This window comes from Lates calcarifer, linkage group LG19, assembly GCF_001640805.2.
Source record: "Lates calcarifer isolate ASB-BC8 linkage group LG19, TLL_Latcal_v3, whole genome shotgun sequence".
In the NCBI taxonomy this organism is placed as follows: domain Eukaryota; kingdom Metazoa; phylum Chordata; class Actinopteri; family Centropomidae; genus Lates; species Lates calcarifer.
This window is the reverse complement of record NC_066851.1, coordinates 10,018,143-10,045,612: the sequence shown is the minus strand read 5'-3', so window position 1 is coordinate 10,045,612 and position 27,470 is coordinate 10,018,143. Positions and strand designations below refer to the sequence as shown.

The 27,470-nt window shown below is 41.7% G+C and overlaps 2 protein-coding genes across 4 annotated transcripts; one reads left to right on the top strand and one right to left on the bottom strand.

The window, feature by feature from the left end:
- Positions 1-12,625: 12,625 nt before the first annotated feature.
- On the bottom strand, positions 12,626-25,188 carry acp7 (acid phosphatase 7, tartrate resistant (putative)). 2 transcript variants are annotated; one of them, XM_018690112.2, is made up of 15 exons: positions 25,023-25,188; positions 24,106-24,218; positions 23,806-23,921; positions 23,004-23,204; positions 22,722-22,904; positions 21,536-21,561; positions 20,499-20,596; positions 16,324-16,386; positions 15,302-15,416; positions 14,936-15,049; positions 14,267-14,333; positions 13,776-13,843; positions 13,608-13,679; positions 13,100-13,237; positions 12,626-13,014 (listed from the first exon to the last, which is right to left on the bottom strand). In XM_018690112.2, exons 3-15 carry the CDS (start codon positions 23,912-23,914, stop codon positions 12,949-12,951), a joined length of 1,320 nt encoding a protein of 439 aa, XP_018545628.1. In that variant the 5' UTR covers positions 23,915-23,921; positions 24,106-24,218; positions 25,023-25,188; the 3' UTR covers positions 12,626-12,948. The 2 variants fall into 2 exon arrangements, with proteins under 2 accessions (XP_018545628.1, XP_050934024.1); XM_051078067.1 differs by lacking the exon at positions 24,106-24,218 and having other exon boundaries at positions 25,023-25,165.
- On the top strand, positions 24,261-27,442 carry LOC108892517 (KATNB1-like protein 1). 2 transcript variants are annotated; one of them, XM_018690113.2, is made up of 10 exons: positions 24,261-24,755; positions 25,534-25,643; positions 25,751-25,788; positions 25,876-26,152; positions 26,259-26,374; positions 26,465-26,515; positions 26,600-26,689; positions 26,826-26,930; positions 27,131-27,224; positions 27,341-27,442. In XM_018690113.2, exons 2-10 carry the CDS (start codon positions 25,539-25,541, stop codon positions 27,371-27,373), a joined length of 909 nt encoding a protein of 302 aa, XP_018545629.1. In that variant the 5' UTR covers positions 24,261-24,755; positions 25,534-25,538; the 3' UTR covers positions 27,374-27,442. The 2 variants fall into 2 exon arrangements, with proteins under 2 accessions (XP_018545629.1, XP_018545630.2); XM_018690114.2 differs by lacking the exons at positions 24,261-24,755; positions 25,534-25,643; positions 25,751-25,788 and adding an exon at positions 25,660-25,750 and having other exon boundaries at positions 25,848-26,152.
- The last annotated feature ends 28 nt before the right edge of the window (positions 27,443-27,470 follow it).

Sequence of the window (27,470 nt, the reverse complement as noted above, 5' to 3'; positions counted from 1 at the left end):
TGGCCACATTAAAAACATCTATTGGGAAGCCAGTCAGAGGAAACACAATGTGCAGTATTTTTCACAGAGTTAGCGCTGACCGCGACTGTTACATAAATATGATTACAAAGCAAAGAGTGATTATTTTCAGCGTGTCTTTAGTGGCAGATTAGTTTTAAATGCTGCAGGGAGTGAAGGAACAAGAAGGAGCAGCCACAGTGAGCCGTCACTGTGTGTTCAGACAGAATGCAGTGGTGTGTTTTTGCTTGCTAGTTCACACATCTGTACAGTTGGTACATTGGTCGTTTAGCACAGACTGAGCAAACAGTCCAGCGGTCATTCTTGTGCGAATTACACAGGGGTGAGAATTCGCTTTGCCCTTTGCCTGAGGATGTTAGATGAAGTGCTGCAGGTGAAAGGCTTTGCACCTCTAACTTCTAAGCAAGATAACCATGCACAGCAAGAAGAAGAGACTCCAGGAAGTTCTTCTTATCTAAAAGCATATTCACGTTGCAGTACAAAAACAGTGCACTACACTCCTGCTTTAGTCGGTACAGTATTTACTACTCCAGAATTCCCAGTGGTGCTGCACTCAATGGCACCCCCTTAACTACGATGCTAATGTTGCTAGCAGGATTTCGCCATGTCTCAGAGATGCGACCAGTATTTTTGTAACAAACGTGATGAATGTCGTAGCATCTGCTCCTTAGTTTGGTAAATATCCATTTTGTGTACCCCACTAATTCTTTGATTTCAGAAACATGAATACTGTTTCATCCAACTGTCACTTCAAGCTTTGGCCAACAGCGACTGGCTCAACCAAGAAAAGTCAGTGCAGCCCAGGTCAAAGCTCCACAGTGTTCTGCGTGCTGCACGATGGACATCTGTGCAGAGCTGACGCAGGGCACCACGTACACAACAATGGCAAAGCGTGTAAGAAAACGTGTTTTTCCACAATAATGTGACTACGCCTTAAATTTACTATTAATCAGATGAATAAAGTGATGATTATTTCCCAGAGAAGACTATTTAGTACACATTATAGCAAGAGAACACATCATTCCTTAATTATAAAGTTTACAGACTCATTCCAGGAACTCTTTTATTGCAACAAACAGTTCTGGATTGGACACTAACCAAGCCCAGGAGAAACTGTGCTGAGATTTACTTAATACCAGGGATAAAAATGTTCTTGACTTTAGTATGGATTTAATAAGGATATCTGAATTGATTTCAGATGAGATGCTCTGGATGCATGCTGATTGTTCTCAATTGTAATTACTCATCCATTAACACAAATGATCACTTAAGTGTAATATATTACTTTGAATGGTTAATTGTGTTGAGATGTCATTAACAACACATATTAATAATCAAGATATTATTGTTGGACATTGAGTAGCGTTACACAGAATAGCCTGATGTGGACGATTTGAAATGTTTAAGGGGACTTTTCTGGTCCTTGTGGGATACACACAGACTGGACACCCCTCCCTGTGTGTGAGCTGCTCTGTGGTGTTTGGCTCCCAGGCCTACATAACACCATGCCTCTGTAGACTGGCCAGACGAACTTTCCCTCTCATTTAACTTTGGTGACTACTTTTATTATATTTCTACCTTCTGCTGCACAGTTCTGATGAGAAAGTGAAGAAATTAGTTCAAAGCTCACGAGGAGAGGAAAAGGAAAGCTGTTTTTTTTAAACAGCATATTTGGGAGAAAACGTGTCTTGCTGGAAACTCTCAGCGCAAAATTTCATGTGTCTGCATTCTGAGGTCATTTCGTTTCAACCTCGTCTTACCCCCGGGGTCTGCTCTTTCCAGGGGATCACTTCACACCCCGTTTTAAATATGCTGCTGTGGCGATTCCAAAGAGATCAGCAAATAAAGGAACCAACAAAGGCCCGAGCTGTGGAGCCAGTCTTGCACAATCACAGTCAGTGCTCAACCCGAATTGAGACAAGCACAAATAATAGGACCTCAGGGCAGCAGAACAAGCCTCAACATCTGCAGCTCTCTTCCCATCTTCTCAGAAAATACGGCTATCGGAAACCCCATGGCTGAAAACACCTTCGCCCCATCATCTGTTCCTCTTTAACACCCGGCACAGGACACGCCCGCTTCGGCTCAGCCTTTGTGTGATACTTCAGCTGGACCTGGCAACTGTTGGACCAATTTGAAGGATTTTCACTGGAGCCTTTTTTTTTTTTTTTTGACTGCCACCTCATGAAGGAGTCAATTCTTCGCTTTCCAAAAGCAACAATCTGCACGTGTTGATTCTCATTAGAGCTGACAGTGTTGCGCCTGTATCAGAGTGATTTAAGATCCATCTTGGTTCAATATTGATGAAGAGTATATGGTATCAATATGTAGAGAAGGGCGACCTTCATTTTATTTGGAAAAATGCAAATCACTCCATTTTGACAGCCATCTGTTTGTCATTTTTGCATGTGTGTGTGCCTCAGAGTGCATGTCCAAAAAGCTGTTGCTATGTAGAAAGGCTGTATGCGGTTCCCACAGCTGACCATTGGGGTAGCGTGTCCAAGCTGGCAGCGGGTCAAATGGCAAGCCCAACTCCACAGAGGACAGTGGGAGTGAGAGGAGGACATGAGGGGGCAGGGAAGAGGGCTTTGAGTCACGCAGCTCAAAAGAGTGAATCACGCCTATTTGCAGGGCCCGGGTGACTGACCGACTGGTGTTTGGATCTGTCGCAGTCGCGGGGAAAAGCTGGAATCTCAGCTGGGATTGGAAAAAAGCTCCACATGTGTGTGCTTGACAGGAGTGTGTGCTGATGAGCCCACACAGTCGTTAAGTCAAAAGTCACACATGCAAATTTACATGAATATACACAGACGCACGCACATCAGAGAAGTGTGATCTGATTGATGATCTTTTTGAAATGTAAAAATCATGCAAGAGCAAATTAAATCCAAATTATAGTGTTTTAGTCAATGTCAGAATAATTAAAGATAAATATACGCGGCTTTGGTTGGATAATCGCTATTTATAATTTGTACATATCTAGACTTTTATTATCCTCATTTGGATCTAAAGGAAAGTGTTCATAGAGGGGAAAAAGGGAACATCTAGCTCTCTCTATGACAGTTTACATACCACAGAGGAGACAGATTATGTGGACACACAGAGCAAAGACAGGAAGTACTAAACCAAACACAAGTGGAATATCTCACCTTAATGCTGAACCCATACCTGACGCCATGCCAGTTTCAGGCTGGGACAGAAAAAAAACAACTAAATTTAGACACAGAGAAGATACAAGAAGACTGTGTTAAGTGAAAAAGACAGGCTGCTCACACTGTTTATTTCTCCCATCATTTCCTGGAGGCTGGGGAAAGTTGGCTCTTTGGGATATATTGTGTGCCTCAGTTTAACGGTGTAATGCTGTGTGAGACAGTTACTTTTCACTTACTGCTCCTCCTCATGTCAGATCCATCATGTGCATCCCACATGATATATCTTTGTTGCTTAAAGGCAGCTGAAGAATCAACCGTCCTTTCTGTCTTCACAATAACCAGATGCCCAGAAGTGAAGACAGACAACATATTAAACTTCTCATATGAAGGCATTCTTACTGAAGAGGCAGTCATACTGGTGCAGATTGCTGGGTCTGGGACTAACGCTCCTTGACCTCTGAGATAAAGTGAAACAGATTTCCAAAAGCATGGGGAAACAGTTTCATCACAATAACCTTTTGTGACTGTCTTTTGAAGGCGATTGCACTAACCACAGCAGGAAGGACGGCCAGCGTCCCTCTCCAAAAGTATTTAATCTTGTTCCCTTATAGGCTGGAATGTGGAAGATAGCCATGGTTTTGCAGACTGGGAAGCCTTAAATCACCAACAGAAGTGTGCTTCTATTCTGCAGACTCATGCTTTCTCCTCTCGGTCTCATTTGGTCTAGCTCTTTCTCCCATCATGCCTTGGCCTTATCTTCTTCTGTTATGCAGAAAGCAACCATGTTGTCACAAGCCTTAAAGCTGCTCTAATGGCTATTTTTATATTAACCACGGCTCAAATTACAATGTGTGATGTACAAGAGATCGATCATAGTGATAAACACTCCGAGAATTATCACCCAACTCTGCAGTTCTCCTCAGCTCAATGGAACTTTTTAGCATCTTTCAGCTCATTGTTTTCACTTTGGGGCCCGCAGCTGTTTTGTCTCGAGTCTCCTGTCGCATAGCAAAAAAAAAATTTTTTAAAGTCACTACTTGGCTAACACAAAATGGCTGACAACTTAAAATGTGATAGGTAACTTGTGTTTACAATTTGTTGTGCTGAACACAAATAATCATTTATTTATTGCAGCTTTAATTGTTTAATTGTCTCCCTGTAGTACATCTGTATTCATTATTTGCACAAACATTTTGACAGACGTTTTGGTCCACTTGCCTGAAAATGCAGGAAAAATGCATGAAAATGTTTAGTTTCATAACCATCTACATGAGCCTGTAGAGCACAGAGTACAGATGATGGATCTTCATAGCTTTTATATCTAAATCCTCCTCTTTGCTTTGGCCTGGTCCAAGTTAGAGAGATCAAAACACACCAGCACACCAAGTCTCTATCAGATAAAGACGCCCAAAGATCAGAGGACATTTCACACACGTGGTCTCCTCTCCAGGGTTAAACCTTGGGGAATGAAGTAGCTGAAGAGAAGAATTACCTGGAGAATAATGAGTGAGAACCTATGAAATTCAGTGCCTATTACTGAGCTATTGCAAGTCGTTTTGGGAAATTATGATTGCCTCCTAAAATATCATTTTAGTTATGAAAGTGTCACCTCTTGATTGCAACAGTGTCATCTTTTAATTTTAGAAAATGGACAGCTCTTTCAGTTCTTGAGATCACTTGAACAAAATGTCCAGAAGCTGCTTCTTTGTAACTGTACCACCTTTCTTGCTACTGTTGTTTCTACATATGCACATCCACTGCTGGTCAGCACGTGTTAAACACGTGTAAAAGGCTCGTGGGTTTTGGAGAATCGATCAAATCAGCAAAATTTACTCCAAAATATGTGCAATTATATTTAGGATGCAGTCCAAACTCACCACTACCTTACAAAAACACAAACCTACTTTTAAGTCTGAGCTGTTCTCTGTCCACATGCTAGTGCTTAATTGAGATGACATTGGAGCAAACGACAGAACACGTTTGAGGTGGCAGGAAAAACACAGCAGGCTGCCATGGGACTGCATATCCTATATTCATGTTGGTTTAGGTTTGGTGGCAGAACTAATACTGAAGGCAGATTTAAAAATGAATCTTGTGCACCTCTTTTCTCTGGAGCTTTCATAAAGAGATGGTGACCACAACATCCCTCCCTTTCTCTCTGCAGCTGTAGGACTCTCTCTCCCTTTCAGCCACAGAACACTAGCCTCACTAGACATCTCGTATGACTGCTGTCAGCATGGTCATTAAGTCTTTCAGTCTGGGTCTGTTTAAACAAGCTCCTCTGGCGGCCAGTGGCCACACAATATCAGTTCCCAGCCACGGGATGATTTGCTTCTCTCTGCCCAGATTCATGCCTTGGTCCATTTAATGGGTGGTCAAACATACTTATTGTAAGGTAGAACAAACACTCAGTCATGTTTTTGTTAGCTGCCTTGGCTGCTTGCAATGGTACAAAAACTGCATCCACCTGTTTCTGTTATCATCTAAGAAGAATGTAAAATACTGTTAATGTGTGGCTTCAATTTGTTTTTCAGGATTCACTAAGAAATTTAAATCCTAGCAGCTCTGTGAGGGGGTAGTTAGGTACACTGGTGATTTGAACTAAATGCTACTGTCAGCATGCTAATATATTCACAGTGTCAATGCTAACATTCTGATGTTTAGCAGGAATAATATTTACCATGTTCGCCACCTTAGTTTCACATTAGTTTACTAAGGCAGTTGAGGCAAAGGGAATGTCTTTAGTTTTGCAGGTAGTTTTTCATAAAATAACTATTGGACAAACTGAAAGGTATTACAATTTATTCTAATGAGTGGCATGAAAATCATTACAAAATTTCATGGCAATTCATCCATCTCACTCAAACCCACAAATATAAGCCCCCGTGGTGGCACAAGAGGTCAAGTGGGGACCATGAATGTCCCTCCACCAGTGGTTGTGATATTTTATACAATAAATCAAAATTATGACCTTCTGGTGGCACTAGATGAAAAGTCAGGGGCTCACCAAAGTGAGTAGTCTTCACCATCTGTTAGTAGGCTTCATCACCATGAATGTCTGTCCAAATATTCATGGCAATCCATCCAAAATTGTTGAGATATTTCAAACTCAACCAATTGGTCCAACATTGCAATCTAATGCCATGCATTGCTGAAAACATATTATTAACAAATTGTTGCATATTGCTAACACTGAAACAGAAGAGGCTATTTTTGCACCAAAGAACAGTGCAATGTCTTGTTCTATGATTACATTTTAACTAAACCATGGCAAGCATCACCAAGTTTAATTCCTAGATTTACACCAGACTGATCCAGATGTTCTACATAAAGAGACGTAAGGTATCCTCACGGGTCTAGACAGGGGACATACCTGTCTCAGTCCAATTGTAGCATGTCGTCAGGCCAAGGACATCAATGTCCACTAATGACAAAAAGGTCTGCTATGGCTGGACAGATTCTCTGAATACTTTGTATTCCACGATGTGAGACATCTGTGTTTTTGTAGCAAGCCAGTCACTTCATCCCCATCCAGCAAGCTGGTAAGGAGGAGTTTTTTTTTTTTCAAGGTACACTGGAGATCTACATAGCCCATTCATTTGGATCTCTGAGCTCTCCATAAACACTGAAAACCACCTTACCGTCAGTAAGACAGTCTAGTATGATCACCCTCTTTCAAAAACAACACTGGATACCGTCTCCACAAGATAATTACCTTTACAGCCTGAGATGTGGCTTTGAGGACAGAGACAGCCTTCAGTGCTGCCCTTCATCTCTTTCTGTTTTACCCTTTGCTAAGTTACAAGCACTCCTCCTTCCAAACACACACACAATCACGTTCCTGGCCCATTTTCGGCCGACGTGTCAGCCAAAACCAGGGGCCACATAGGGCAGTCGTGAGTGTTTGAGGCCATCTGAGTGTTCACATGCTGCCTTCCAAACCAGGGGAGGCCTCAGCATGAACTTGAGGTGAGAAAACAGTCTTATATGCCAGACTTACCTCAGGTGGATAAGAAAAAGAAGCAGTTTTGACTGCTTTTCTTGACATTACCGTCTTTTCGCTGAGTGCTGAAAGATCCACCGCTGCTTGCTGCCCTGCCAGTAGCATTGTGGATACCAGTGGAGTTGCTAAAGAAAGATCCTGCATCAACCCCCCCATGGGAAATGAGGTGTTGAAATATCGTCTTATGTCTGGAGTCAGGTTATGCCCTTGTCATAACACTCTTACAGGGCTAAATGATTTCCTTTGGGCACTGTTGGGAATGCTCACTACTGGGTGACTGTCATGTCAAATAGTAGCAGCAGGCATGTGTTTAAAATGCTCAAAAGGGCTTGCGGTTTCCATCCCTCTGTTTATTTCCTAATGTGAGGAGTGTGAAGTATGGCCTCTACACGTGCCGGGGAGGTTGAGAACCCTCAAAGACTCCTCAGGCTCTCTTTGTGACATTTTAAGGGGGCAAGAGTTGAGAGTTTTGAGTGCAAAATCCATTATGACCGTTAATCACTTCATTCCTATCTAAATGGTTTTAAAACCCAAAGCTTTAAAGGAGTTCTTGTGTTACCATTCCTGTAAAATTCTGGGCATGTAAACCACTCACTGACCTTTCCTCAGCCAGAGCTCAGATCCCAAGTGCTGATAGAGTGATGGCTTTGTACCCAAAATGACAAAGGTAGGCTGTTCACCTCAACACAGCCTGTGCTCTCCAGCAATGCGGATCTGACAGTGGACAGGGATCAACCAGAACATAACATTGTTAGCAAAAGTTCCAACAATGAAAGGCCTCACTGATATTTGGAGCCAAGTGTGAGAATGTAACAGTAACCAAAGTTGAAGGAGACAGACAGACTGCATGGCATGAACAACATTTGGGACACAGGATAGGTATAATGAGCCTGGCATTGTTCTGTGAGAGCATTTGGTCAGCAGCGCCAGCCTGTGAGAGAAGACAGCTCTGCTGGGCAATTTGTGTTAACCGAGCAGGCATGACGGGAGCCCAGAGAGCATGTGCAGTAGTTAAATGAGTTGGATCCTTGCGTCTCGACTCAGAGGACAGGGGTAAATGTCTACTGCCTTGGTGTGTGTGGCGTTCCATGACAAGTTAGGTGTGACCACAAAACAGGTTGATGCTGGTGCAGGTGTTGAAGCCCACAACAAAGCATAGACAAAAACAGACCCGTTTGGAATGTGTGCCACAATACATAATCATGCCCATTTCAGCATAGTGAGGCTTTCTTCACAGTCAGTCACTGGCAAGACGTCTGACATCAAATTAGTGAATTTCCCCTCACCAAACTATGCAGGCTGTTAGATGAGATTTATTTATTTATTTTTTGATTTAACAGACTCTAACGTGGACTTCCTGAACCAAGTGACATGCCACAGCTCTGCCTGCCAGCAGCAGCCTATGTAGCAGCATACCCCCGTTGTCGTACAGCTCTCGAGGCCCCTCAAGTGTTTAGGCTCAGAGTTAATGAGTTGAATCTCTGCCCCTTGACACAAAGCTAGCACTTCCTGCAGACTGAGAGGAGTCTCGGGTTGGGCTGCCATAGCTTTCAGGAACAACCTATTCCGCATGCAGAACAACGTGACCCGTATATCCTGAGGTTCTTCTGCTTGGCGGGGGAAGATCGATTACTTGAAAATGAGAGTACAAGAGGAGACAAAAATTAGGGGCCAAAACCTTTCGCCGTTAAATTGCAGGACGATGATGATGATGAGCCCCATACTAACTAGAGATTTTCTTGCTTGGCTAAACCAGAGCAGTTAACCTAATGTCTTCCTGATAAATTGCCGCATTACTAATGTGGATGGAGGACTGCAGAGGCAGTCACTGATGCTTGCAAGCTCCATTTTTGAGTTGCCTGTTTATGTCCTTGTGGTCAGAACTGCATGGAAACTTTTCCATCTGTAAACAATCATACACAGTATATTATATTATATTTAGGCAGTGAAGGTTGAGTCATACTATACAGACAGATCCTTTATATCAGTGGCTCCCAATCCTCTCTATCTGGATTGGAAATGGTTAAAATAGTTATTTTTAGCTAACTATTTTAAACCTTTTATGTATTACTTTAGCCCACTATTTGAACCATTTATCTGTTACTTATACCTGACTATTTTTTACAGTTTATCCACTTTTAACTTTTAGTGGTTTAGACTTCTCTGCTCGGTTGCTTACTACTTTTCACACACAGTCAATCACAACACATAGGCTAGTTTTCAAGTGACTCAGTATGTGAATATATATATTTAAAATTAAATCGTAATTCAAATTTTCAATTAGTTACAACTTATTACAACCTTTCCATGGACTCTGCAATTGAAGTATGCACAGCAGTACAACCCTGTTGGAATCACTTTACATTATCTTTAGCTAAGTTCAACAAAAGCTAACTATAGACACTCACACATGGTAACTAATCTTGAACAGCATCTATACTGGTAACAACGTAAATGTATTTAAAGTAAACTTTGTACATTTTGAAAGCCGACATGAGTTTCCTTGCTATACTGATGTGATTTACCCCCTTTTTGCTGTGAGGAGACAGGATTTGTGCCATTTACCTCCCTGTAGTGGTTTATCTGTGAGGATTCTTAGGAGTTCACTTTGAATGTTATTTAGACTTAGGTGGCCTGCCTCCCCTATCTCCAGAAATAATATACTGTTTTTATCAAATGCCCAGTCTGATTTATTTCAGTTTACATTTTTCTTATGGAGAAAATGTGTTTTGTATTTCCCTCACTCACTTTGTGCAAATATAAAAACAAAACCCTGTTTCACCATGGGTTCTAGCATGCTTAACTCAAATTCACTGAGGCTGTATAGTGTGTTTTCAGTGCATGGGCTGTGCTGCTGTTGATGCCACACTCTGAAGCCCTGTAAGTCGTTGTGGTGTTGATGTTGAGAGTGAAATTATGGTAAGAATGTGCCGTGATGTGCCGGGGCAGACTGTGCTCGGCTGTTTGTCTTGGTGGTGGTCTGAGGCTGCTTAATAGTGGCGCTTTGGTTCTGGAAGAACACTGAGCTTCTGGATTGATGAAATATCCCTGAGATTCAGCATCTGAGGGCCTTGAATTCATTACACATGTCCCCAGTCTGCACAGTTTAACCCTGTGATCAAGTGCCGCCCCTTGATCACCCGTGGAGAGAAATACCACACAGAAGCGCTCTTCCCTGTCTCCTGAGGGAGTTTGTTGTTGAGTGCGAGAGCTGCTAGAGATTCTTGAAAATAGATAAATAACGTTGGTAAGCCGCAGAGTTTAACCCAAGTGAGTTTAGAGAGGTCTTATGGCTGTTTGGTGAAGAAAAAGAGACATCTGCTTCCCAATCTTGCATGTGGTCTTCAGAGAGTTCATTACTTTTAGGGTTTACTGAGCCATAAGCTCGGGAAATAGCTGTTGATGTGTCATTTGAAATTAGCCTGCTGCGATGAAGTCAACTGAAGTGGGGAGGCTATGTGGTCATGTCAAGGTCTCGGGATGTTGAATAGTCTAACCAGACAGCAGGTCCTGTTTTAGTGTGTCATCAACTGGAAGTGAATTCCAGTGTTAAACTAACCCGATAAGAACAAATTCCAGTCAAATGTAGCACGACAAAGTGCCAGGAGCATCAATGTGCAAGACAGCACCAAAGAGAAAGAGAGAAGCTGGGTATTTCAAATAGTTATCAGTCTACTTTATGTCTGGAAATGTGAAGACACAATTCATCAAAGTGAGTTTTATTGGACTAATCTAACAAATCTGACTTCTGGACATGCCAAAGCCCTGGGCTGATAGAGATAAATTGGCTAACATAAAGTGGACGAGGAAGTGCTAAAAAATCTGTTGCCTTGTTAAAAGGCAAGAATCAATTTCTGTCAACAAAGGCCCTCAACCACAATACCACGAACCTGCTGTGCCTCTATCATAGGCGGTAATAAGCACATCATATTTCAGCAACAGGCATGCGATCTGAAGTGACATGTTATTTTCTCCTTGCTCTTTTTTTCCTGGATTGCGATCAATGTTTTTTCTTTTTTTCTGATTTTTAGGAAATCACATGAACTAAAATGATGAAGAACGTGTTGGCCACGTGACGTGCTCATTATTTAAGGCAAGGACTTTCCGTCTATTCATTTTTGTATCATACATTGTACATAGATGACTAACTGGAAAACAACCGTTTATTGGTCTATAAATACGGTCGCTAACGATTGTAAACAAATGCAGTGATTCAGTCTAGGCTACAGTTTGGCAGCACATACTCTTCCCCTGCAGCCCCCCGCTGGTGTGTGCATTCTGCACTCAGCACCGCTTCTTTCTTGTGTCCCTCACTCAGTGGGGAGATGACAATATACAGAGTACAGCATGAGTAGGTCAAAGGTTAGGAACTGAGTATTTCTTTTACATTCATGGGGCTGTTTGTGAGTGGCAGCTAACAGTGGGTGAGCCCACTGAGAGCACGTGAGCGTGAGTTGTGATCACTATACGCTTGTGTCTCTTTCCTCTGCCAGACACCACGGCGCTGTGGGACGTCGACATCAGAGAGAAGGGCAACAAATCCGCGGTTGGATTTACTGACATGCTACTGACGCCTGACTACTTGAAGACTCTGACAGTCTTATTGCAAACATGTTGTGACACATGTTAAATATGAAAAATTTGCATAATTTTGTGTCTCTTGGTTGTTTTGGGGCCTGAATCCAGCTAAAGAAAAAAAAGGCACTTTCACTGCAGCTTCTACAGTGATTATCATGTCTCCTTGTATTGCATGTACTTTGGTCAAAAACATCTGCCAAACAACATGCTGTATGTTAACTCAAGTGTAGCGTTAATGAATCGTTGATTTTGTACATGTAGACAATGTTGTGTCAACAACATTTTGCAGAGAGATGATTACGTTCAGGCGCTAACAGACAGCTTGACAACTGAAAACACAGACGCATGCAGATCCACGCTGGTTGCCTGCCAGTATTCATCAGCGGCAGCACGCTGTTATTAGGAACTAATACCACCATAGTGGTGAGAGTCATGGCATGAGCAACACTCCTCTGTGGGGAAAGCGCCTTCTCTCACTCCGCATGTGCCCAAGCCACAAGCATCCCTGAGTTACATAAGAGTCCTTTTTGCGCGGGCGTAGACTTCCATGTGTCTTTTTGTCTACCGATGGCCACACAGATGGACAATGAAATGAGGGTCCAATATCCTGATAGGATTAGCCAAGGGAGAATCTGTCATCTTGATAGAGTGATAGAGGCAGAGACCTGATCTGTTTAAGTGTATTTCCAGGAGTCTGAAATGAAAAATATGCTCTGAAGGGAATGGAGGCCTGGTGTTTGCCAGACTCATGCTGCTATGTCTGTTGTCATGGATTATTCATGCAGAGAAGAATGGACCTACATCTACCTGTCCACGTTTAAACTAAACGTCAGACCCACAGTGATGAACTACAGTCACCAAATCCAGCCATGCGTAAAAAAAAAAGAAAAAAAGCACAATTTATTCAAACAATTTTTGATGCCCTGTTTACAAAACACTATTTAGTAGAGCACCTTGCAGCAAAGTTGCATTATATACATTTACAGTAGATGATCGTCATATACAGTAATGGTCCTCAGATTGAATAAATCATACTGAAACGTGTCTGAAATGAAAAGATTCATGAATGACTGTGAAGGAAAGCTTGTATGATTTTTGTTATCACAGCATAATTAGTGTGGCACAGCTAAAAAAGTGCTTGTTTTAAGTTCAAAGTGCATTTCCTGAGCAGATAGTTTTATTTAAAGATGGTAGTCTTCAGAACCAGGCAGAGAAGCCATGCTTTTCCTTCACCACCCATATGCTGTCAATCACCTTACCATACTGGAGAACAGAAAAGGCTTTGTTATTACTTAAGCAATAATCTTTGTCCTGTTTTCTTTCACATTTGTTGTGTTTATGTGCTCACCTGGTCGTCAGAGACCTGCTCCAAGTAAACATGAGTAGTGTTGACCACTTGCATGCGGGTGTAGCCGTAATCTGTGCTCCGGAAAGCGCTCCACTCTTTGGGGTTTGGGTTAAACCTGTCAGTCTTCTCTCTGCAGCCCTGCGGAGAAAATCAACGGTGATCAAACTAAATCTGTCTGGTGATGAATTCTCACGCTCTGTCCACAGAGCTCTGTGTGACATTTACAACTGTGGCTGTGCCTCGGCGTGAGCCTGGCTGCGTTTCGATGTGCTGATGACTAATCCCTCTGTGGTTGGATGACAAAGCATGCCCTGCGCTGCTCTCTACCACATCAGAAAACACTTAACCAGAGAAACAGCTGGCACTAAACTCCTGTGGCAGACCGGCTGCCGCACAGACAGCACTGTGTACAATACATAACATTGTTTTTGTTGATGTTGATGTCAATTCAAGCACTGATCTGCGTGGAAAAACGTTAACAGTGAAGCAGTGATGTGAAAGTACTTACAGCAGAGCCTGTGATAATGTGAATCGGAGCTTTGGGGTTCACATAAGGTTGCTCTTTGCTCCCATTGTACACCTAAAGAGAAAAGCACAGCGAGTTTCTTTCTCTGATCCAAAACAGAGGCTAGAAAGACATAAAGAGTGCTGTGTATAAGATCGTGTAATAGCTGACCATGTCACCATAGACAGGCCAGAGCCTCTCATATGTGTGCTCATGTGCCCACAGCTCCAGGTCCACTCCTGTGAAAGCAGTGATAGTCAGTAACCTTCTGTAGAAAAAAATAACTGCCCAAGCAGCTCAATTAACCACCCACATCTTGCTGTGTGATCTATTGTTTCTCAGATCATCTGCCCATTTAATTTTGAGATTTCTCAGCAATCAACAAAAGCTTAACTTCAGAACAACCAAAACGTTCAGAGTTCTACCACAAGTTAAATAATTAAATGCAACAAACAAAAGTCTAAGAAATGTAATACAGGAAAAACATTTGGAATGGGCTGCTGGGATATCAGCCAGACCAAAGGCCTGCTTTTTTCATAAAGGATGTTTGGATTGCTTCGCTCCCTGCAACTGTTAGGACATTAGTCTGCCTGAGTGTGCAAATTTGTGATCTTAAACACCCTTTAGCAAGCACACAGCTGGTCATCGAATAGGGAGCATACCATAGTTGTAAAATAGATCCTCTAGACCGGGAGCTGGCGGTTTGGTGTCGTTCCGTCCCAGTCGGACCTGAGATATAACAGAGAGGGTTAACGATGGCATGAGTTGGTGTCGATTTTCGAAACACTACCTGCTACCTGAAACGCTACCTGGTACAGAGTCCCCAGTTACACCCCGTGCCAGCCTCTCTCCAAACACTGCCAAGTGCTGAGAGGAGTTATTCTAACTGGAAACTATTTGGTCCAAATTGCAGTGATTATGACAGAATACCGTACTCGACGTGCTTATGGGTTGTGATGTGGACTGGCGAGCCTCGCAACATGCGTGACACGTCTGCTACCAGGAGCGATTAAAGTGTCAGGCAACACAGCAGAAAATAAACCCTACAAATACCTTTATGTAATAAAATGAACCCTTTAATTAACAATACAGACATGCTGTTCTTTGCATAACCAAGGACACAACACAACATAAACAATGACTCCTTTGTATGACGACATCACTGTATAATGCCAAGTGTGAGTGGCACCATCCTCCTTCATTCAGGCAAACTGAAGACCTTCCTCTAGTTTCCATCTACTATCTGTACACCAATATAAAATGAGTAGTTTTGGTTACCGTTTAGGCAAAGAGTATGAGTTAATAGATGAGATTCTGTGGTTTAGACTTACATAAGAGTCAAACTTGGTACAGTCATCCTGGTCGTCATCTGAGCAGTACATGGGTCTGTGCCCCATGGTGATGATCCATGGACGTACTGCTCTGTTTTCTGGCTTGTTGGCTTCCTTCATCAGGAGAAGGAAGAAATGAGGACTTGCATATGTAAATATGTGCCAGATTATGAAAGGGAAATGGAGGTAATACAATTTTATTTGAGAAAGAAAGACAAATCAGTAGATTTCTAATGTAGGAAAGAAACTACTTTGAAAGGTTATATTGTGCTAAAATGGAAGAGTTAAGAGAGAGGTGGAGAGCAGGTGTGGGAACAAAGGAGAGCACTTAGCCATTGTGAACGCATAATTGGAGTGGTCATTAACCTCCAGGTCTTTCTTCAGCCAGTTGTACTGCTTAAAGAGGAGCTCCTGGCCAAACTCGAGATAGAAGTAAACCTCGGTGGAGAGGGAGATGATGTGCGCTGACCCCAGGTTCCAGCTGTGGACAAAAAAATTAAAATTAAATTAAAATCATACGCAACTCAGAAGAGGAAGCAAGAGAGTGAGAACTGGCCTGGCTTTAACCGTCAGATTAGACAGGCATTTTGTCACTGACGTGTTGGTGTTGAGCGGAGATGATTCACTTGCATGCATTTGTGTCTCTCAATCATGTCAACCCAGACAGGATTTAGGGGTTTACTTTTAACTTGATGCAAAAGTCACTGAGTAGTGTCATATAGAGGGCTTTACAGTACTATGACCTGTGCTTACATGGAGCTTTAATAGAAAGGCATGTGTTTTATGCATGTGTGCTGTATGTTTCCAGTAGCAGTTGAGAGATTTCAGACTGCCTCTCCGGTGTTCCTCTCTGCCTCCTCTTGTTTCTAACCATGCACATGAGCAAAGGGCTCTCAGCCAGTGGGCCTGTCTCCATCTAGGCCCAGGGACTGAGGAGTGGGCAGCTGGCCTGTGGACTAACAGGGTATTATCTTACTGTCTGAGAGGAGGTGGTCTGAAGTGGGCAATGAGTCACCCAGTCAGATGTATGGCTCCTTTGTGTAGTTGCCGTGTCCCTGAGATAGGAGAAACTAAGCTAAACTAAGAGAAGGGAATGCTGCACTCATCTGCTTCCAGTTTCTCTGGGCTCCCTCTTATAGCTCATTAATGCTTACTGAAACAAAGTAGGAGGTTCTGTACACTTTCACATGATACTTCACATGGGACCTCTGTTGGAAAATAAGTGATTTTTCCTTCCTTGCTTTGTGTGTGCAGCTAGCATCCACTTTTTTGTGAAGTTTTCCTTCAGTTGACCGCAACTGCTTGTGGCTCTTTCACCTGCTTAAGCCTGTCAAACTCCATCTCGACTAAAGCAGCAAATTCAATGCGTGGTGTTGTTTTCCCCTTACCTGTACCACAGGCTCTCAGTCTGGCCTGGCATACTGAAGCGATTCCTGTAGTTGGAGAAGTTGCTGTGAACAAACAAGACCATGAGAAATGTAATCAGATGGACTGATCATACAATCTACGTTCCTCGAATATCTAACAAACAGCAATTAACGCCACAAACTGCTGCTCTCTCCTATTTTGCGGTGCCTACACCAGAGCTCAAAAGACTGCAATCCATTCAGACTACAGTCAAGATAATTCCAATGTGACTGCAGTTCTTAAAATAGCTGTGTATTTTTGCTACAGTTCTTTTTGTTTTATGCCCATTTTCAGTTTTCATTTTGACTTGGCAGAAAAGGCAGGGAGGTATATCACAGCATAAAGATGACCATCAAGCTGTGGTGGTGACATCTGCCTTTAGCTTCTAAAAAAATGCAGTCATCCTCAGATATTCTGAGCAACCATGCACTTTACTGTAGCCAGGCTATCAGTGGCTGCCCCTCCAAATTAAAGGCTGTAGAAAAACATGGATGTAGCCTCTGTGACATCACCCTATAGGTTTTTAAGGGGATGTTTTGAAGCTTAGAATCATGGTCAGTTTCTGAAGCCAGATAATCAAAATCTGAGCAACACGCAGGAGCCTGGGTGGATCTGAGATGAGATGAGGAAGTAGGAGCCACCGTGGCTGAGTGTACTACACCTGTCAATCATGAAAACAACCCTCTAAATATACCCTTCCTAAAACCATGACATCTTGTTAAAAGCAGACTGTAATTTTAGATCCAGCAGTCATTAGAGGAATCACATCTTAAGGCACTTCCACAGTGGTTTTAGCATCGAATCGTGGTGGTTCCTATTTGATCCAGATTTAGTAGGGTGCTTACAGTGATCAATCCACTGCTACACTTACTGTATGTATCATCACTACAGAAATCACCACAGCTAATTTCTAGAGTCTCTGCACTGCGCGTAGACTACATGACAAACAGACAAATCCTTCAAAAACTTGCATTAAACCAGTCATGTCCAAATATTACAATAGGTGCACCATGCAAAAAGGGAAAAACTCATTCATGGAAAGCTCTCCGCGACGCCAACCCGCCAGTCTCCTTTCACGGTTTTTAATTTCAGTCTGAAAGCGGGAGCCAATCTTCTCAATGGGCCATTAACTAAGCGAGGTGATGGTAATGACTGTTTTCTTATCTTACGTAAGGGAGAAAAAAAGGAATCTTCTGGACAGCAGCCGGGGCGGGGTGGGACAGTTCAGATCCCTCCACTGGCTATGTTAATGTTGGGTTAGGGATAACTAGAGATCAGCAGGGTCAGAGGTCAAAGGCCAGGAAGAGGGAAACAAAAGGAGGATCACAGAGACCTTTATCAATGCTGAACAAGTCTAAAACTAATAAGACCTGAAGTTTTTGTGACATCAGGTTTAAAGGGCCAAGACCATGATAATCTAGCAACAGGTCAGTTTGTGATCAGTCAGCACAACGGAGAAAACCATTTAACAAAGCATCTCATTATGTCCATTTTGACAATTTTGTTTGGTTGTCTATTACCCCAAATCAACATTATCCTCGGCAGCACATAGGTACAACTTCGAAATGTCATATCTAAGTCATGTTCATATGGAAAAAATATCTGAAACAAGTATCAAAGCATGTGTGACAATGCATTAACCGGAGCTGATATGTCCTAACCGAACCACACAAGTCATTCAAGTCAAACTGGAGCCAACAGAGTGAGATCTGCTCCTGTGAAAATCAATTAAGGTCTGAAATTCTCAGTCATGGCACTGAACCAGGAGGAGTCAGAGGATAGGTTTATACTTCCATCTTGTGGCAAAGAAGGGAACCAGCAGACATTTAGAGACTGCTAGTTAGTAGCAATAAACAATCAATTTTAATTTAGTGGAATAATACACATAGTCTCTCAGAATCCAAACACAGTGATATAACCAGGAATGCCCCAAGGGAAAGGATTAGCCTGTAGAAATAAACTCAACCACAGGCTTTAAAGTATTTAGTTTTGTGGCTCAGCTGTGGAAAATCTGATTGAGTACAAATATGATAAGCTTACATTTGTGTCATTACTCTGCACTGCGAGAGTCCAATGTAACATGTGAGTCATCCTCTGTAACCCAAAGCATGCTAGTTTCCATGCGTGTTTGCTTTTCCACTAAAACAAAAATCCGAGATAGAAATCTGGTGGATGTCAAATTCAATGTGAAAAGCCTGACTCTTAAACTGACCCAGCGTGATTTTCCCTCCTCATCAAATCTTCCTTTTCATCATCTGATGAGCGTAATCCAGGCAGTTGGAGAAATTAAAAGAAGCCAGTTGTAGTCGTCAGGAAGCATATCACTAGCTCCCATCACGGGACATTGTTTCAAACAGTGATGTTGGCTTCCCAGTTCCTCTGAGGGGCCTGATGAACCATACATTGTGCTTGGTGAACAAAGACGGTCTTGATTGGGGTCTTAGCATCTTCTGCGGACACACTGTTCTCATCCTGCTGGAATGCTGACTGAAAACTTTTGTGGTCAGGACAGTTTCAATTGCCTTTTACCCATTAGGTTTTGAGGTTGGAAAGAGAGAGGAACAGAGAAGTATAGTGAGGGGTGGGGGGGGGCACAACAGAGTGAGTGAGGAAGAATGGCAGGGGCCAGCAGCTGGGAATATTTGGATTCTTAACAACACCGCAGAACAAAACACACATTTAGGTATAGGAGAGGGAGAGAGGAGCTGGCTTTCTGGTTATGTAATGCAGTGGGCTGGTTCTTGATATCAGGTTCTTATGTCAGGATGCAGCGCCAAGAAAAAGAGACTACTGTTAGCAGCTCCTTAATAAGGACCAGGCAGTAGTCAAGTTTCACATGGCAGGGCCAGGCGAGGGCTGCCTCAGTAAACCAGCAGCGGCGGCGAGTAAATATTATGGTACAGGATTGGGCACCTTGAAATCTTTTAAAATGCATAAACACACAAAAAATGCATAACTCCAGCAGATGTGCTTGGAATTTGACGCACATGCTAATCCTTGGGATGAAAAGCATATGAAAGTCTTCCATCATCCTAAAGAAAATATTACGAGACTGAATTTGTAGTTTACCCCAAAATTTATAGAAAACATCTGACTAACAACATATTGTAATATAAAACAGTATATTTATCTGAAGGAAAGATAATAGGCTACGCTTCATAGACTTTGGGATATTTTTTTTCTTTGTTGGGTTGTTAATAGACTCCTTGTCTAATGAGGCAGCATTGTTGGGCCATATTTTTAAGCTAATAGGGACAAGATACGGTATGAATATGTCATAGTATCGCCACGCAAGCTGGACTATCAGCTGCTATGATTTGTTTAGGCATCTACAAATTATTATTTTTCATTTTAATTTATCTGCCTCATAGGTTAACTGATCCTCTGATTCAAAAATGTCATAAAATTATCATCATCATACAAACTAAAATCATAGCTCAGACAAAGAGAAACAGCAAATTTGAGAAGCTAGAACCAGCAAATGTTTAGAATGTGTCCAGAGAATTTCCCAGGCTTTAATGTGAACAACACATTCAGTGATGATGAGTTAAAATGCAGACAGTTCCCACCGTCACCACGGGCTGTCTCTGGGAACTGAAAAACAGATAGCGAGCTGATGATTCCCAGTCAGATAAATGTTTGCTTTGGAGAGCGTTGCCTTGTTTAGATGTTGGTGGTTCCTGATGCTGCTCCAGCCTTTGGAGACCAAAATAGCTCCCATCTGTTCAAATGGTACAGTGAGGAGTTTTCGGCAGACCAAAGTGTTCTCTATAGCGGAAAAACTGTGGCTGACCAGAATGGTTGTTTTTTTGGGGGGGACAGTTGGCAACCCCCTCTCACTCACCCACAAAAACATGCACATACACACTTTACATTTACAGAAGCCAGTGTTGAATGCAGTTTGTCTGAGGCCCAAGAGCCATTAATTTCACTTCTGTCCCTGAGACCTGAGCAGAATGTGGTTCAAAATGTAAACAAAAAGGAAAAGACTGGCTAATACAAAGCAGCAGACAGACAAAACACAGTCAGACAGTTTTCTTGTTGACTCACTGACCTCTGAATGTGTCATGACAATTTCAAGCTTTCTTTACTGAACGTGTGTCACCCAAGGAGCACAAATGTCAGAGTGAGAAAAGAACTACTGAGTTCCACCTACTATGTAGATTCGTGGTTGCCTGGACAGGTCATGTAGGGCACGTAGGCTGCTATGGACTGGATCTGCCTCATGAACTCATCCCCAATCCTGGCATTGTCCTGAAGCAGTGTCAATCAGCCAATAAACATGACGCCAAAGATTTTCCCCAAAGACAACAATGTTTCATTTTTCTCCATTTGCTGATATTCAGCCAAATTAGTTTTACGAAATGACTAAGTCCATTTTCCAGACAAATGCAGGAATGTTTCATCGGCCTACCAAGCAAACCTCATTGAAACAAGAACAGATTTTTCTCTTAGATATCCTTACACTGGCGACACAGCTTTTAAAAACACACTGCGGTTCATGGCTGTTCTGATGGTTTTTACCTGCCACAGCCATTAATGACCTTTCAGACAAAACTCTCTTTCTCTGTTTTTCTATTTATAATATCAGTGAAGCCGCAGGATGTGCTTGTACATTCCAGCTGAAAACACAGCTTGGATGAATTATGGTTATTAATTTGTGCAGGAGTCTGCTGATTGCATTTAGCATTCTCTCCATATTAAAAAAAGGCATTAATAATGCAAGAACCCGTTTCAGGAAAAATAATATTTGCATCCAAGACAAGGTTATGTCCGCTAAATATCAAAGATGACAGCTGGGAGGTTTTCAGATGAGCAAATATGATATTGGGACTTAAGAGTTGGGGTTTTGAATGGCACTATTTTTATTCATGAAATACTTGGGCGACATGACCCGAACTCTCATCTTTCACCGCAGGCTTAAGGCATTTCACAGTAATGCTAATCATAAGCTGTGTGTCTCGACCACAGCTGAGTGCCTCTATATGCACAGATAATAAACAGTGGTGAGTTGTGGGAAGGGGGCAATGGGGAAAGGTAAAGTGGCTTATCTCATCTGTCATTGCGGAATTAGTGGAATATCAGAGCAGCTTTAAGAGTATAAGCTATTGATGAAATCTGCTGTCATTGATTTTAACTGAGCTCAGGTATCATCAGAGTTTATGATATTAGAAAGAAAGGAGAGTACAATACCTCATGCATGTCATAGGCAAAGTCCCCTGTAAAACAACAAAACATAGATTAGAATAAGTGTTTTTATGATTTTAATTTTCACCAACACAGTATAGTATGACAGCACTGTGTATTTTCAGTGAACTGTGGATTAGTTTCTTCCAAAAAGTTGTATTATCTTATCAGTTTGCCTTTATTTAAATCCTCAGACTTAAAGGAACAGTTTCCATTTTTGGAAATCAGTTTAATCATTTTAGATGAGAAGAGCTTGCACAATTAACATACAGCTAGGAGCTAGGGCCTGCATGCAGTTAGATTATCATAGCATTAAGACTAGAAACAGCTAGCCTGACACTGCCTATGCTGTTGGAACTTATCAATTCATGAGCTTTAGGGGTGTTTAATCTTTGAACTGAGCCTTGCTAGTTGTTTCCCCTTTCCTACAATCTTCATGCTAAGCAAAGGTAATCATTGACCAGCCTTGGCTTGTATTCAGCATACACATGACTGTGACTGATCTTCTCATCTAACTCTCAGCAAGAAAGTGATTAGGTCTATTTCCAAAAAGGTCAAATATTCCTTTAATAAATGACTAGGATTTTAGAACTAAAGTTAGCCTCAAACAAAACTTGGATCTTCCTTTATAAGACAATCAAAGAATTATCTACTCTGTAAACCTATAAAGTGGATGTAACACAGTGTTGAACTTTCATTAACTTTCATTGTTTCATTTAAAAATCCAGCAAAAGAAAAATGATATTGTTCTTGTATTCCCTTGCATGACACTGAGACAGGGACCAAACGGTAGAGAGCCAGAGGTTCAGTCAGACTTCTGGCAAACAAATTTTGGCACACCACAGACTTTGTTCCCTGTTTAGTTTCTACTTCCCACCTACTCATATTTTTAACTGTGAAATGATGGAGCGAATGACCAGTATCCAACACATATTGTTCAAAAGCAAAACCTACAAATGATGAATAGGTATTATTATGCTAATTACAGTAATTACTATCTTGATATATTACTTCCTCATTAGAGCTTTCTGTTGGAGCTCAGCTAGCTTACTTGATTTGATTTATGTTAATACAATCTGTTGTGAGCTGTGCCAGGTATCTGTGGATGACTAATGCTTTGGGCTCCTGCTGATAAAACTTAATGACTCTTACAGTGCAGAATGTTGTAGCATTTTTTCAGTGTGGAGCTTACCTATGTGCAGGATGACATCGTACATGCCAAGCTGAGTCTCTTTTTGAAGTCGAGCCAGAGACTGAGGGTTCTCGTTGCCCAGGTCACCATACAGAGCAAACCTGGGACTGAAACTTGTGTTGTTGTTTAAAGCGGTGAAGGAAAACACATCACTCCAGCCATCATCGCTGCCACAGTGGTACGCTGAAATAACATGAGAGAGATATTAAGCTTCATGAGTTATATGGTGAGACAGTCTGACAAGCCCAAAGAGAAAGTCAGTAATACTTAAACCCTACCCACCATAAGCAGCAGCAGGTTTGAGGCCTGTGAGAGTGACTCTGTGGATGTACATCCTCCTCTTCTCCTTTCCCGAGTCCACAAACAGAGTAGCGTCACCTTTGGCAGTCATCTCAAAGAGCCGACCTCCCAGGAGGCTATACTCCACCTTACTCTCGGTCTTACTGAAGGTGGTCCAGGTCACGACCATGGAACATGGCTCTCCTGTGAAGAAAAGTTCCCAGTCGTTGGAAATGATGTAGATTGATCTGACAGAACTGTTGGATTCACTTACTGGTGCATTTATAAAAGCCAAGAGATGCTTATGAAAAGGCTGACTTAGCACAAGAGCGTTGCCTTTGATCTTGCCGCTGGCAAGATATAACCATCAGAAAGCCGAGTTAAACTGACGACTGGCCAGGTACTTGTATCATCAAGACATGAACTCATTAAATGACTACCACATGTTTCACCTTCATAAGACACTGAGAAAAAGCATGTCTGTTGCACCAACTGTGTGATCCAGAGGTAACATAAGCTATATGCATGGCAGTTTAACCAGTTATCCAGTGGCTTATTTATCAATATATCTGAAAGCTGGAACAGAACTTTTAGTGAACTACTTGCAGAGCTACAGAACAGTAACAAAACCTTCAGCTTTCTAAAAATACCAGTGCTTTTAGTCATTGTATTTTTGAATGATCTGCACAAAACATCTGCAAATCTGCAACCCATATGACCTGGATACTGGCTTGTACTCATAAGGGGAAAATTGTGTCCCTCAATGAAAACACATGAAGCTGATAGAAACAGTTCAAACACTTACCTGGGTAGGAGAGGTGCACCTGCTCTGGCTGGGTCCAGATGGGAGGAACACCAAGCACCAACAGGGGTGCAAGGCTTAAGAAGGTGCAGGCAGCACGGACAGGCACCATTTTAAAACTGCAATGCAGAAACACAAGGCTGGTTAAAGTAGCAACACACACCCAAAAAATAAAACAGTTTTGTCATGGCAATCACATGATGTTAAAAGCTCTCATTCTAAAAATCACATGACACTAAGGACATTGAAATAAACAAAGTGGATAAGCATACTCTCTCTCTTTTAAGTCTTCCAATAACTCACCTGACTTAGTGTGAGTTTACAAAGTGCTCTGTGGCAGCGAAAACACACACAAACACTGACCGTGTTTTGGCCTTAGATGACAAACTCAACATCAGTCAACCTGAATGATGAAACTGCAGAACCAAAACAGCAGAGTCAGCGACAACGGGGCACGGAAAGAGATGATGTGTCAATAAAAGCAGCTGATGTTGTTTTTCATTGTGCATTCAGGGAAGTACACTGCTGTGAAAGTGAGCTCAAGTGCAGCAAAGATTAGCCCACAAGCCACAGCTTGCCTGGAATCAATAAAGTGCAAAGATAAACAGCTGATATGCCTCACTGATCAGGATAAAGACACCCATGAAGGTGCACGAAGGCAAAAGCATATACAAGTTTTAATTTGAGCAAAAACACAGACATCAATGAAATCAGCTGACTGCGAGCATGACTCATAACCGCTTAAGTATTTGCACCATTAGTATCTAAAGAGTCGCTAGAGGGTGCACATTGCACAAACTGCATTATGAATAAGATGCTTTATTCTCTGATAATGGGCGGTATGAGCCAGAATCGGTTGGAAGTGTCTGTTAGCTAAGCTAGCTGGCAGTCGCTTAGAAGAATGGAGGGGAAGGTTTAACGAAGTTATCACTGCATAGGAAAGGGAAAATAAGGTGAGTACGACAGATACACCATTTAGGAGACGTAATTTATGTCACCTTATGTGTTATAACACATAAGGTGACAGAATAAAGAATAAAATACCTTTAACTACTTCTTAGACCACAGGCTGTGACGTTAAATCGTGCTGTTATTAATGTTGTTAGCTGTTAGCTGGCGACTCAGTTACTTGTTATTAACAGCTAAGTTACAGCACGTTAGCTATGGTGTTACACACAATTTAAAATAAGCGTTTGTTTTGTCTCTGCAGCGACACTTACAGTTTAATGACATGGAACAAGACTCTCCAAAAGCGAAAACCCTTTCCGACCCGAACACGTTAGCTAACTGTTAATTAATAACTCTCAAAACTCAGCTGTGTGGCCTGGAAACAGTTCCTGACTACGTCATTGTGCAGAGGTACAACAATGCCCACGTGGATTATGGGAAATTGCGTTTTATTATGTTCAGCCTGGAAAGCCAGTGAAGGCTTGAAAATAAAAACTTGATTCTTTCTTTAAATTTTCCCCCATAATAACTTTTTTCTCACTGTACAGACTTAACATATTTGTCACCTAGGGACATAACCATGCTCTATTAAAGCTGTGAATGATAGAGACAATAGAGATATAAGCCATATTGTGATTATCTTATTGTGACCTGACCACAGTGGTAACGTGTGTGTGTGTGTGTGTGTGTGTGTGTGTGTTTAATTATGTCAAGCAATTTGTTGTAACCATAGACTGTACAAAAAAAGTATGCAACTGATTGAAACTGCTTCTCTGTCTTTAGGTATAATGGACTCCAATAGTGAGGATGGGAACTATCAGAATGGGCCTGCCTTCCATCACGATACAGCCCAGTACAGAGTTACATATCCTCATGGGAGAAACACAAAAGAAGTGAGCTGGATCACTCATCATGAACCACAAATATATCTCCTCATGGTCGACCTCCTTTGCTGCTTCCAATAGTGTTATCACTATGCAAATTGTATTTTTCTGTGCAGGTGGGTCATGATAAAAATGAGGAGTTCAACAAAAAGAGGTAAGTCTTTGTTTTGTGTTTACTACAGCAATGACTTTATACGTTTCTGTTTCTTCCAGACTGTTTGAGCATTTTAAACCTATGCAGGTATCCAGTGAGCCGCTCTGGTAACAATCCAGGTAGACTGAAAAGGGTAGTGTCATGTAAGAGGAAGACTCATCATCTGACGGTGGCTCGGAGGAAGCAGCTCGGGTCTGGGAGGAATTACGATGCTGCAAACAAGGAGAATGAGATGAACTGCTTGCAGGATGCACAACAGGAAATATTTGACATGGACCCACAGGAGTTCCCACTAAATTTCAATAATAACCACAACACTGGTAGAACTGGTTCTGAACAAACAGACTATTCTACACTCAGTGAGGTCAGAAATACTATCACAGCTCAGACTGTATTTCTCTTCCTTATGTTGTGGTTCGTTTATGTTTTCTAATATGCATAATCTATCTGAACATACCCATATTTTTCAGCTCACAAGAGATCACAGCGCAATGACTGATGTGCTCTTTGGAAGAAATCTGAGGCTGAAAGTAGCTTTAACACTGTGGCAGAGAAATGTTGGAGAGCTGTTGACATACTTCCTGAGGTATGTGGCATGTAGCTAGTTTCAAAAATATGACACACTATATGTTTGCTAGCATTTCAAAAGTATTGTTACATCACTGTCTTTGTACAGAATCCAAGACACTGGTGTGTTTGTTGATTTTCTCCCCCTGATAAGCAAAAGGTAAGCATTGTGTTTTGCAAGAGCCTGAGTAACACACAGCCTACAAGTGAAGTAAATGTTATTTAAGTCTAACTTTCCCTGCAGCATTGACAAGGACTCTCCAAGGATTACCATTGGCTGTTGTGTTGACCTCCTTCCTCTGGTTAAGAAAGTCCTCACCAATCCATACGAAGAGTGAGTGTCTCTGCTGGAATGAACTTCATAGTGTTACTGCAATTTAACAGAACTATTTCACATCACACAGGATGTACAGAAGCAGGGATAATTACATGAAATGCAAATAAATTAAGATTGTCATTTATACTTACAGGTACCTTATAGTCGGTTTAAACTGGATAAATTCAGTTTTGAAAAACTGGTGGGAGGAACTAAGCGCAAGTGGCTACAGTGGATCATCTAAACTGTTGTTAGATAAGTAAGTGCTTTATGGGATGAACAATACTTGAGACAGATAAGTGCTGTACACGTCCAAGCAAACAAAATTAAAGCATAGTAAACAAGTTAACATATATGTAAACTCATACAGGATCACATAATATTAGTCAGAATTTGCCACTATTTTTTAAATATTTGGCACATTGTAATTACTTTTTTTTCCCCCTTACTTTGTTAAAGGAATTTCCAGGTCTTTAATCAGCAGCTATTGGAGTTATGGTGTCAGGAACCTTTATTGAAATCTGTTCCTGGAGCTGCAGGAGACATGGCAAAGGTCAGTGCTGTACAGTACAGGATTACCACTGTCACTGTTGACTTTGAATGTTCTTATACTGTACATACTGTACAAAACATTTGTTGGTCTTACATGTGCAATCCTTTTCCCCTCAGGTCATTGATTCTTATCTGTCTCAGCTTACCTGACAGCAATGAAGAGCCAGACAACAGATCTTTTTCTGGTAACAGCGCCACGGGATATACATATACATATACTATATATATATATATATATATATATATA